The sequence below is a fragment of the Heloderma suspectum genome, chromosome 6 (genome assembly GCF_057233095.1).
Source record: "Heloderma suspectum isolate Gila_16-S chromosome 6, 16-S_ref, whole genome shotgun sequence".
Lineage (NCBI taxonomy): Eukaryota > Metazoa > Chordata > Lepidosauria > Squamata > Helodermatidae > Heloderma > Heloderma suspectum.
The window spans coordinates 49,463,751-49,476,854 of record NC_139463.1 but is presented as its reverse complement, the minus strand read 5'-3'; the positions used below and the strand labels follow the sequence as shown (position 1 = coordinate 49,476,854).

The 13,104-nt window shown below is 49.4% G+C and overlaps 1 protein-coding gene across 1 annotated transcript in view; it reads left to right on the top strand.

Annotated features, from left to right (window-relative positions):
- The first annotated feature begins 8,518 nt into the window (after positions 1-8,518).
- Positions 8,519-13,104, top strand: part of UFM1 (ubiquitin fold modifier 1) — a 28,072-nt gene continuing 23,486 nt past the window's right edge. Inside the window, exons 1-3 of the mRNA XM_084807118.1 lie at positions 8,519-8,801; positions 9,578-9,803; positions 10,949-11,098. Coding sequence (XP_084663244.1) covers positions 8,685-8,801; positions 9,578-9,803; positions 10,949-11,098 — 493 coding nt within the window. The 5' untranslated portion in view covers positions 8,519-8,684. The remainder of the gene's footprint in view (positions 8,802-9,577; positions 9,804-10,948; positions 11,099-13,104) is intronic.

Genomic DNA, 13,104 nt, shown 5'->3' with positions numbered 1-13,104 from the left:
CAGGGTGGAAACTGAGCCCATGGAGCCCTAGAGCAGCTCTGATTCTGAGGAAGAGCAACCACCCGTGGGAGAGGCGCTCGCTCATCGCTCACAGGCACAGCGGCAGGGAGAGACTCCTCCTGCCTGCATTCCTGGGAGAGTGGCCTTGGCAGTGGGGGAGGGGGCCTTGCTAGATGCTCTGCGCAGACGCAGGGAGTGGCGCCAGATGGAGGGCGCCGAGAGGAGATGCTAAAACGGTGGTCGCGACCCAAGGGAAAGAGGGAGGACCTCTCCGTAGCCCATAAGTTCAGAGTCTTCCCGCCCTCCTCCGACCAACTGCCTTCCCTGGAGCTTGGACTACTCTGCTAACTACCCCAATGCAGTTCCTGGCTTAGTCGCTGGTGATTAGCATCTGAAAGAGTCATTAAGTTGCAATGGAATAAAGCCTTGGAAAGAATCCCTTTCGTCTGTGTCTCGAGTTGGCTATTGGAGGGGACTGTAAGAGGCATCTAGGGCACTCCTGATGCTCAGCTTGGCCCTGATGTTGTAGGTGAGTTTTCTTTGGGGACCCAGTTAAGAGTGTTCACATTTGCTAAGATTTACTTCTACAAATAAGAACTAAAAGATGTAAACTAAGTGCATTTATTAGAGAAAGATAAAAGTTTTAACAAACACACAAATCTTCAGCCAAGCAAAGCAAAGCCCTGCTCACACATCCTGCAACTGTATGCTTACCACTCTCACCTGTACGTTACCAGCAAGGGTAAAGGGACTCTCCAAGCATGACGGGAGAGCCACTGAGGCCTAAATTATAGGCTTAGAGTAACGTATCAGGTTCACGGTGAAAGAAGAAAGACGGACTCGGATCTCTTCTGTGAATCAACTTAAATACCCTCCCAAATTGGTAACCTTTCTAATACATATTCTGAAATCTCTACATTTATTGGTTCACATCACATTATAGGTCATCCTATTCCCAGAAAATCTTACCTTTGTCCCCAGAATCATTTCTCTCCTTGATGTAAGGTGTTTACTTTCTGAGCCTTAAAAAGGTAAAGGTGTCCCCAATGAGTCGTGTCCGACTCTAGGGTGCGGTGCTCATCCCCGTTTCTAAGCCGAAGAACCAGTCTTCGGCTTAGAAACGTCCGAAGACGCTTCCGTGGTCACCGAGGTGCAAGGAACACTATTACCTTTCCCGCTGAGGCGGTACCTATTTATCTACTTGCAATTTCTTGCTTTCAAACTGCTAGGTTGGCAGGAGCTGGGACTGAAGACAGGAGCTCACTCCGTCACGCGGCACTCGGGTCTCGAACTGCTGTCGACCTTCCGGTCTGCAGTTCAGCATCTTAACCACTAAGCCACCGCGGCCTTGTGAGCCTTAGTTCTCTTCTTATGTGGTCAGCAGCTCCTTTGTACTTTATTTACAGATGGGGATCCCAAGCCACAAGATGTTCTTTTCTATGACCCTTAACCTGTTACCCAGTTGGAAGGTTATCAAGACAGGAAGAGACGGTTGGAAGGTTATCAAGACACTTATCGATTTCTATATGGCATCTAGCAAGCATCTAATACAGTGGATCTTAAAACCCCAAGGGACAAAAAATCCTTACCAATGCGCACAGGTATGGCCCCTGACCAAGCCAACACTGGATATGGTCCTTGGGGCAAAAAAGGTTGTGCACCCCTGATCTAGTCCAGTCCCCTGCTATATGCAGGATGCAGTTACAACATCCCTGACAGATGGTTGTCCAGCCTCTGCTTAAATACCTCCAGCGAAGGAGAGCAGGTCTGGCCCACTGCCAAACCACCCTAACAGGCACCTTGGATGTTTCTCCTAACATTGCTGAAACCTGCACTTTAGAGCAACAGGGAACAACTCTGCTCCATCATCTACATGGCAGCTATTCAAATATTTTGAAGACCAGTAACATGTCTTCCTTTAATCTTCTCTGCAGGCTAAACATACCCAGCCCTTTCGCCTGTTCCTCATTTGACGATGTTTCCAGACCCCTCGCCCTTCCTGGACATGCTCTAGTTTTTTCATGTCCTTCTTATAATGTGCGTTCAGTAGATGCAGAATTCCAAATACAGCTTGACCAGGGGAGTGGAACTATTTGGTCAGTGTCATTCTCCCTGAACTGTAAATCCAGGGGAACTGAGGCTGAAGGAGAAGCCGCTGGACTAATGCCACCCACTGAGTACCTTGCACAGGTGAAATTTGAAGAGGGAGCTGCCCGCTGCATTGCAGGAACTCAACCCCGTCAAATGGTTGCATTTCAATTAGTGGCCAGTAATCTTTTCTGTGTTGTGTCCAATTAGACTGGCATTAAAGCCAGGAAGATGCAGGATGTGGCTTTCCAATTATTTCAAAACAATATTATTTATTTACTACATTTATATCCTGCCTTTTTTCCTCCTTAAGGAACCCAAGGCAGCGTACATAATCCTCCTCTCCATTTTATCCTCACAACAACAGCCCTGTGAAGTAGGTTGGGCTGAGAGTCTGTGGGGTTCATCACACAGGGGCAGAAATCCACATCAATGCTGTGGTTTACTCCAACCTGTTTCATCGCAGGATTCGATCGGGCTCCTTTACACAGTTATTTCTATCTCGTTATATTCCGTTCCTTACCTTTCCATGGGGTAGCTGCTTTTCTGTGAAAAGCCATTACATGCACTGGGGACATTGCAAAATTTCCTCCCTGGTTCCTGCCCCTTTCCCTCCCCTCGCAGATTACTGGTGGTTTGGTTGTGATTGACCCACAATGCAGGTGGACAGCAACCTCCACAGAACTGCCTGAACCCCACCCCCGCAGGCACCGGTTTCCTGGCAAACTGCCGGCATGCCGGGCATGCTGTGTGGTGGAGTAAGCAGGCAAAGTCAGGAGCAACAGTAGGTGCATTGCATTTAGTCGCGGCATGGCGGTAAGCGGGCAGGCCAGTTTACCGACATGCCCACCACCCCAACATCATTGCCATCGTCATCATGACCACACCCCCAACAACCCCAGACAAAGCCGCTTGTTTGCACTACAGGAGAACTATATGGGCAGGCCATGCCACTCCTGTTGCGCAGGCTGAAAAAAATACTGCATTTTTTCCGTTTGGGGATAACACAGGATACGCAGGGGGAAATGGGAAAATCACTGGAAGAAAACTCGGAGTGAATCCGATTTAACATGGGCTAGAGCCTGTTTCAAGGCCTATTCTGTGGCAATATGGGCAGCAAAGAAAAAAAAAATTTTTTCTGCCACTATTGCATCTGCAAAGAGCTGTTCAGTGGAGCTGTTTCGAGTGGTCAGGGGTCTTTTATACACTAGCCCACAAGAGGATAATTTCAAACTCTCGACAGCCCACTGTGAACAATTTGCTCAGCACTTTGCAGACAAAATCGCTCAAATCCGCTCTGACTTGGACACTATAGTTGATACAGAGCCAGTGGGTGTAACTGTGCTTGTCCAGTGTTGTTGGATACTTTTCAATTTGTACAGCCTGAGGATTTGGGGCCACAGTTTTGGGGTTTGGTGTCACCAGTACGCTGATGACACCCAACTCTTCTTTTCCATCTAATTCCAAGGAAGCTGTTGGGGTGCTAAACTGGTATCTGTCAGCAGTAATGGACTGCATGAGGGCAAACAAATTGAAGCTTACTCCAGACAAGACAGAGGTGCTCCTGGTCAGTCAAAAAGTAGATCAGGGAATAGGGATTCAGCATGTGCTGGATGGGGTTACACTCCTGCTGAAGACACAGGTTTGCAGCTTGTGTGTACTTCTGGATTCAGCCCTCAGCCGGGATGCCCAGGTTTCAGCAGTGGCCAGGAGTGGCTAGTGCGCCATTTGTGCCCATTTCTTGAGATGTCTGACTTGGCCACAGTGACACATGCCTTAGTTACATCCCATTTGGATTACTGTACTGTGCTCCCCTTCATGGATCACTGCCTTGTTGTGGCAAAAGGGCTTGCGTAACTCAGTGAAGCCATAAGCTATGCTGTGCAGGGCTACCCAAGACGGACAGGTCATGGCAGAGAGTTCTGACAAAATGTGGTCCACTGGAGAAGGAAATGGCAACCCACTCCAGTATTCTTGCCAAGAAAACCCCATGGAACGTATCATAAGGCTAAAAGAGATGACGCCGGAAGATGAGCCCCTCAGGTCGGAAGGTGTCCAATATACTACTGGGAAAGAGCAGAGGGTATTTCCAAGTAGCGCCAGAAAGAGTGAAGCGGCTGGGCCAAAGCCGAAAGGACACTCAGCTGTGGATATGTCTGGTGGTGAAAAGAAAGTCCGATGCTGTAAAGAACAATATTGTTTAGGAACCTGGAATGTAAGATCAATGAATCAAGGTAAGCTGGAGGTGGTCAAACATGAGATGGCAAGACTGAACATCGACATCTTGGGAATCAGCAAACTCAAATGGACAGGCATGGGCGAATTTAATTCAGGTGACCATCATATCTACTACTGCGGGCAAGAATCCCTCAGAAGAAATGGAGTAGCACTCATAGTCAAGAAAAGGGTGGGAAAAGCAGTACTGGGGTACAATCTCAAAAACGATAGAATGATCTCAGTACGAATCCAAGGCAAACCATTCAACATCACAGTAATTCAAGTCTATGCCCCAACCACTGAGGCCGAAGAAGCTGAGGTTGATCGGTTCTATGAAGACCTACAACACCTTCTAGAACTAACACCAAAAAAAGATGTCCTCTTCATCATAGGGGATTGGAAAGCTAAAGTAGGAAATCAAGAAATCACTGGGATAACAGGCAGGCATGGCCTTGGTGTACAAAATGAAGCAGGACAAAAGCTAATAGAGTTTTGCCAAGATAACACGCTGATCATAGCAAATACTCTTTTCCAACAGCACAAGAGGCGACTCTACACATGGACATCACCAGATGGTCAATATCGAAATCAGATGGATTATGTCTTTGCAGCCAAAGATGGAGAAGCTCTATACAGTCAGTAAAAACAAGACCTGGAGCTGACTGTGGCTCAGATCATGAGCTTCTTGTTGCAAAATTTCGGCTTAAATTGAAGAACGTAGGGAAAACCACTAAACCGTTCAGGTATGACCTAAATCATATCCCTGATGAATATACAGTGGAGGTGAGGAATAGATTTAAGGGATTAGACCTGATAGACACAGTGCCTGAGGAACTATGGACGGAGGTCCGTAACATGGTTCAGGAGGCAGCAACGAAATCCATCCCAAAGAAAAAGAAATGCAAGAAAGACAAGTGGCTGTCTGATGAGGCTTTACAAGTAGCTGAGGAAAGAAGGGAAGCGAAAAGCAAGGGAGAAAGGGAAGATATATCCAACTGAATGCAGATTTCCAGAGAATAGCAAGGAGAGACAAGAAGGCCTTCTTAAATGAACAATGCAAAGAAATCGAGGAAAACAACAGAATGGGAAAGACTAGAGATCTCTTCAAGAAAATTGGAGATCTCAAGGGAACGTTTTGTGCAAAGACGGGCATGATAAAGGACAAAGAAGGCAGGGACCTCACAGAAGCAGATGAGATTAAGAAGAGGTGGAAAGAATACACAGAAGAACTATACAGGAAAGATCTGAATGTCCCTGATAGCCATGATAGTGCGCTCACTGAACTTGAGCCGGACATCCTCGAGAGTGAAGTCAAGTGGGCCTTAGGAAGCATTAGTAACAACAAAGCTAGCGGAGATGACAGTATTCCAGCCGAGCTATTTAAAATCCTAAAAGATGATGCTGTTAAAGTGCTGCACTCAATATGCCAACAAATTTGGAACACTCAACAGTGGCCGCAAGACTGGAAAAGGTCAGTTTACATTCCAATTCCAAAGAAGGGCAACGCCAAAGACTGTTCAAACTACCGCACAATTGCGCTCATTTCACATGCCAGCAAGGTGATGCTCAAAATCCTACAAGCTAGGCTTCAGCAGTATGCGAACAGAGAACTACCGGAAGTACAAGCTGGGTTTCGAAGAGGCAGAGGAACTAGAGATCAAATCGCCAACATTCGCTGCATCATGGAGAAAGCAAGAGAATTCCAGAAAAACGTCTATTTCTGCTTCATTGACTATGCTAAAGCCTTTGATTGTGTGGATCACAACAAACTGTGGCAAATTCTTAAAGTGATGGGAGTACCAGACCACCTTACCTGTCTCCTGAGAAACCTGTATGAGGGCCAAGAAGCAACAGTAAAAACCAGACATGGAACAACCGATTGGTTCAAAATTGAGAAAGGAGTACGACAAGGCTGCATATTGTCACCCTGCTTATTTAACTTATATGCAGAGTACATAATAATGAGAAACGCCAGGTTGGATGAATCACAGGTCGGAATTAAAATTGCCGGGAGAAATATCAACAACCTCCGATATGCAGACGATACCACCCTAATGGCAGAAAGCGAAGAGGATCTAAACAGCCTCTTGTTGAGGGTGAAAGAGGAGAGTGCAAAAGCTGGTTTGAAACTCTACATTAAAAAAATGAAGATCATGGCATCTGGCCCCATCACTTCCTGGCATATGGAAGGGGAAGAAATGGAAGCAGTGACAGATTCTATTTTCTTGGGCTCCAAGATCACCACAGACGGTGACTGTAGCCATGAAATTAAAAGACACTTGCTCCTGGGGAGGAAAGCTATGGCAAACCTAGACAGCATAGTAAGAAGCAGAGACATCACCTTGTCGACAAAGGTCCATCTAATCAAAGCTATGGTAAACCTAGACAGCATAGTAAGAAGCAGAGACATCACCTTGTCGACAAAGGTCCATCTAATCAAAGCTATGGTTTTCCCAGTAGTAATGTATGGCTGTGAGAGCTGGACTATAAGGAAGGCTGAGCGCCGAAGAATTGATGCTTTCGAACTGTGGTGCTGGAAAAGACTCTTACAAGTCCCCTGGACTGCAAGGAGGTCAAATCAGTCCATACTAAAGGAAATCAACCCTGAGTGCTCATTGGAAGGACAGATCCTGAAGCTGAAGCTCAAATATTTTGGCCACCTAATGCGAAGAGAAAACTCTCTGGAAAAGACCCTGATGCTGGGAAAGACTGAAGGCAAAAGGAGAAGGGGACGGCAGAGGATGAGATGGCTAGATAGCATCACGGATGCAATGAATATGGACTTGAGCACGCTCTGGGAGAGAGCGCAGGACAGGAAGGCCTGGCGTGCTCTGGTCCATGGGGTCATGAAGAGTCGGACACGACTGAACAACGTGCTCTATGTGGGGCTGCCGCTAAAGAGTGCTTGGAAACCTCAGCTGGTTCAAAGAGCTGCCAGACTGTTGACTGGGGCTGGCTACAGAAAGCATACAACTCCCCTGCTAAAACAGCTTCACTGGCTCCCAGTCTTTCTGGGCACAATTCAAAGTGCTGGTCATGTCCTATAAGGCCCTATACGGCTCTGGTCCAGATTATCTGAAAGACCGTATTCTCCCCTATAAGCCTATTCGTGCCCTGAGATCTTCACCATCACAGGCACGCTTGGTGGGAACGCGGGAGAGGGTCTTCTCAGTGGCTGCCCCAAGGCTTTGGAACTCCCTTCCCAGGGAGGTAAGAGTGGCACCCTCCTTGATATGCTTTTGCAGGCATGTAAAAACTTTTTTGTTCCAGCAGGCCTTTCGGGATAGGTAGTCTGGACCTGTGAGAATATGATGGATGGATACTATGGTTATATTTCTTGTTGTCTTTCAACATTTTGATATTTTGTACAATTTTAATATTATTGATGATTTAATTATATTTTTAACTTTTGTATACTTCTATATATAGATTTTAACTCTACAAGTTTTAATGTTGTAAAGCCGCCTTGAGTCCCAATATTGGGGAAAAGGTGGGATATTAATAATAATAATAATAATATGACATCATGTAATTTCATGTAATAGACCTGCAAATTTCTGTGAATGGCCAATCATAAATATGTGATAAATTGCAGGTGTAGAGATGCCCTATGACTGGCCCAAAGTCACCCAGTGAGCTTCCATGGCTGAGTGGGGGTTGAACAACCTGGATCTCCCAGCTCTCAGTCCAACACGCTAGCCACTTCACCACACTGGCAATAGCTGCATTAGAAGCAGTAGGAAGGAGAACTTCCTTCAAAGTAGGACCTGTGTGGCTCCAGCAGGGTGTTTGCTCGGCAGCTGCTTCAAGCGAACACAGAATGCTCTGTATTCTCCTTTATCCTCACCGTAGCATCTGCCAGCTGTGAAAGCAGATCCCAGAACAAAACCACTTTTGCAAAGGGATTACAAAGAGCAGGAAATGCAGGTGATTACCAGCAGGTGCCTTTGATACCTATATCCTGCTCTTGTTCTGTCCCTTTGAACTGACTTTGATATGTTGTCATTAGGAATTGCTGGAAAGAGAAGGGGGGCGATGCCTCCGTGCTCCTCTCCTAGTTCACTTGGTGCATTTGTTTTGAAGTAGCGATCAAAGGGATTTGGAGAGTCTGGGGGGTCTGGAGAAGAAGAAAAAGTGAGGAGATACTGCTATAAATAAGGCTAGGAAGACTGAATTGTCCAAGATGCACATTAACTCCCTGAGCTACAGGTGTGAAAGGTAATCGGAAGCTTATTCTCGCAAGGAGCAACCCACAAGTTCAAAATGCTCTGTGTGCGAATGACACCTCTCCCTCAGTGACGTTTCAGCGTAGGAAACAGAGGGCCAGAATTTACAGGCGGCGGTGCCCTGTTCCAGGAACAGAGAAAGATCTGCTCGGGATGAGACCTGAGGCCTACTTCCTGCTGGGGCTCACTTGTCTGTGCTCCCCATTGACTGCTCTGGTTCTGGACTTCAACACCATCAGGGGCTCGGCGGAAGCATCCAGCTCCAAGAAGGTGAGCGGGGGGGGGGGGGTGCGCGTGCTTTTCAAGGATAAATACAGAAGGATGAGGTTAAGCTGGGCAGGAAATATTACTGCAGCCAGGAAGGCCTGGCGTGCTATGGTCCATGGGGTCACGAAGAGTCGGACACGACTGAACAAGTCTCATTGGGTTTAATGGAGCTTATTTCTAAGTAAACGTGGAAACTAGCGTGGCCCCTTCAATACAGCGGCAGACTCGCATTCGGGCTCAGACCCAAACTCAAGTGGCTCGGGCAAGTTGCTCGCTATTATACAGCCTCTGCCCCCCCCCCCTCCGCGCCTTCTCCTTTCTTTACATTGGGGATTTCAGTGGCATCAGCTCTATTTCTGCTGCTGCTCAGTGAGAGGCTGACAACGTGACATTGGCTCAGGTGTGAAAGTGTGTGTGCGCGCGCGTGCGAGAGAGAGAGCGCGCGCATGCTCACGTTGCTGCGGCCAGGTTTCCCACCGGGGCGATCTTGGAGGGGGGAGCAGCACCCCCCCAGCGCAGAGCGGTTCTCGCCCAGGGCCGGGACTTCGCCAGACGAGCGCCGCCCCCCGGGAAGCCGTCTCCTTAGCCCCAGCCCCTGAGGGGCACCCGGCGCCCGAAGCGTCCCGCGCGAGCTGCTCGGCCTGCCCTCGAGAGCGGCCTCGTCGCGCTCCCCGTGCGCCTGGAGCGCGCCCGCAATCCCGCGTGCGGCTCAAGCGGCGCAGGGGCGCGCGGGATCCCCGCTGGCCCTCGGTAGCCATCCGCGCCCCGCTGTTTTCCAGGCAGCCCCTAACGAAGCGCCGCAGAGGGCGAGCGCCGATCCACGTCCAGGCCTCTCCGCGGCGCCCGAGCCGTGCTCGGCGCCCTCCTGCCCGCGCAGCGCGCCATGCTGGGCCGACGAGGACTGCCCGGCTGGGGAGGTCTGCCGGCCGCCCCGGGAGGGGCCGCCCTTCTGTGCCCCGTGCCGGCGCCACGCGCTGTGCTGCCCGGGGGCGCGCTGCATCAACGGTAAGCGGCGGGGCGCGCGGGGCCGTTCGCGCGAGCGAGGCTGGAAGGCCGAGGGACGGAGGCCGCGCGGGCGCGTAGAGCGTCGCAGCCCGTCCGCCTTGCTTATCCCCTCCTCCTGGGCCACGAGCGGAACGCCGCCGGTGGCAGAACCCGCCGCTCGCCTCCGCGATCCTGGCTGGCCTGCCCCCGCGTGGCGGAGGGTGCAGCCGCGGCCCGGGGCTCTGTGGCGGCGGGCCTCCTGCGGCCCGGCCGTGCTGCGCCCTGGTGCTGCTCCGCTGCCTTGGTATGCCGCAGAGCCTCCTCCCGGGGGGTTGCGGGTGGATTTCATATTGCGTGCTGCTGTGGGATAAAATCTGCAGTCATGAGGACAGTGGGGCTCGCGTTAGCTGATCCTTGCCCGTCGAGCCACCCGGCTGATTCAAGGGTAACCCATCTGCGTAGCATCGGAATGAAGCCTTTGCTACACAGAAGAAATGCCTGCCGTGCAAGACATAACATGTGTGATGCCCTCTGAGTGCAGCTACCTTACTGAGAAAGTCTAGTGGGGTAGAGCTGTGCCCATGATCAGGCCACTCTGAGAACTGGGTGGGAAGGCGGGGGGAGTCAAGCAGGGAAGGGATTATCTGTAGTCGAAATGATCCATTAAGAGCAGATGTCCTACATATTATCCTGTTTAAAAGTATTTAGCAACCTGTGCTTTATATGGCTGGAAAATGTGTATATTGCCTTAATTAAGGGGGTGTGGGAGGAAAAATAAATAATTCTGACTTCAGTTAATCCCTCTGCAGGATTCCAAAAGCATCAAGATCATGCACACATATTCCACCCTGAAACTTTATCCATAAAATACATTGGAAGGATACATATACATATTTGCAGGTGGATAATGGACACGAACAGGAAAACAAGACACTTCAGCCCATTTGCCCTCCTGCTGTTCCCTCCCCCCCCCCCCCCCTACAGACCAGGTTCAGCTGCCAGCCTCTCCAGCCAAACCCAGGTATTCAGGAGCAGAGCTGGGAAGGGCTTCTGGCTGAGATCATACAGAGCTGTTGCTCGTTGGAGCACATACTGGGCTAGATGGGCAAGGGGCTCCCTTCAGTATAGCAACTTCAGAAACATGTCACTGTCCTTTTCTGTGCCAGACATATGCAGCCAGATTGGAAAGGTGACCTTAGCTGAAGAGGAGAAGCAAGACGAACAGGTTGGCTTGAGTTCAAGAGACCAGCTCCAACGCCCAGTTCCAGCAGGCCACATCCTAAGGGAAGGAAATCTCCCAGTGCCGCGTGACAGAGGTAAGAGAAGAGAGGGGTGACAGATTGCTCCCTAGCCGAGAGGGTGTTCAAAAAAGGGGAAGTCAGACAAAGTTTCAGATAAGAGAGAGAGAGAGGTTTCCATTTCAAATAAATACCTTAATTGACACGTGGAATTCTATATAGGTTTTCCACTTAAACCTGGTATACTGACGAAACCTTTGAATCTAGATCAGTGTAGCACTTCAGCTAATACTCTTGCTTGGAGACCCAAAGGGCAGAGGGAAGGGATATCACCGTGACTGTGACGACCTTCCCCCCAGCACTTTCTGTCTTCTGAGCCAAGTTGCAACACTATTTTTTGGATCCAAATAGGCAAATTTAAATATAAAAATTTAAAAAATAGGAGAGAGTTGTCTCCGCACCGCCGACTGTGCTGTGGGGCTTTGCTGCGCTCGCCATTTCTGGGCCAAAATCTGCAAGCCTGTTCTTACAGAGGGTCAGGTGTGCTCCAGGCGTGGACAGAAGGATGGCACTCAGGGGCCTGAAATCTTCCAGCGGTGTGACTGCAGCCCAGGTTTGTCTTGTCAACGGCCACTCGGTGGAGCATCACAGCAATCCCGCTTGTGGGCATGCTGGAGACACTAACGGATGATATCCTAATCCTCTGAAGATCATACAAATCAAAGAGGCATTGAGCCCAATGAGAAATCCATTCCCCACACTGCAACTCTGCATGCTTTACCCTGCTGCCGCTGCCGCTTTATAGGCAACATTCGGTCTTGCTTGCCCTGAGGTGCGTGCCCCATTGGAGGTTTCTGTGAACGTTCTGTTTTCAGATGGAGGCGCTGCTGCAGCCCTACTTCTTTCCTGGCTCAATTCAAGGGGGGGTGGGGCTGGCCTTGACAGCCCTGGGAAGTCTTGTGTGGTAGCTCCAAAACGGCTTCCTGCCATATGACCCTTCCGAGGCCCTTTCTTATGGTCCCACCTCTGAAGGAGGCTCAGTTGACGGGGTTGCGCTATCTGGATTATGGAATGATCCTGCGCAGAGGGGCATCTGGCCCCCTCACTGCCTGCTTTTTAAAGCAAAATTTAAGACAATTTCATTGTATCTGCCAGTTTTACGTTAAAACTTTTTCAGAGTTATTGCTTTAGTTGCTTCTATGTGCTTTACTATGCTCGTTTTATTTTGTGAGGTACCTTGTGTCTGCACTGCATTGAAAAGCTTTATCGGAAATAAATGTGGTTAGAGATGCATCTTCATAAGTCAAAGGGGTTTTATGACAGGCTAGCCATCCATCCAGCTGATCACCAGTGTCAGACTGTAGGGTTAAAAACAGGAAAGCAGCCTTGCTGGAGCTGGGAGGTTCATTTAATGGGGGGGGGGTTGCCTCCAAGAGTGGGAAGGTAGATGCCTCAGACATGCAGACTGATGTCTGCAACTCCATAGTTGTTCCCCTGCTGCTGCAGGAACAGGCAACTCTTCTGTTCTGGTCCTTACAACAGCTTGCATGGCTATATGCCACACTTGAACACCAGTGAACAAGCAACCACTCTAAATTAGGTTGCCCACACCATATACACAACCTCAGAGTAATCTGAAGGCATACAGGACAGCAGTCTTGCCAAAGAGTTCAGCAGGTCTTCCTCTGATTAGTGCCTAGATTAGAGAGGACCTGGGAACTCCATGTGTACCTCCTTAAGGCCTACAGAAGAAAGGCAAATTGCCTTCCACAGTTGGGATTAATATTTTTTGGTGGGTATGATTTAAAGTCATTCTTTCCAAGCCTTCCAGTGCTGACCTCACTGCTTTGGAATAGGAATTAGGGCTAAAGCAGAGCTATGCTCTCTCCCTCCTCCTGAGGCAACTATGCCCAACCCAGCCAGGCACTTCCACTCCTCTTGGCACTTGACGAATATTGTAGACTTGGAAAAAGTGCAGAAAAAGGCAACTAAAATGTTCAAGGGCTGGAGCAACTCCCCTGTGAGGAAAGGTTACAACATCTGGGACTGTTTAGCTTAGAAAAGAGGTGAGTGAACAGAGAGGT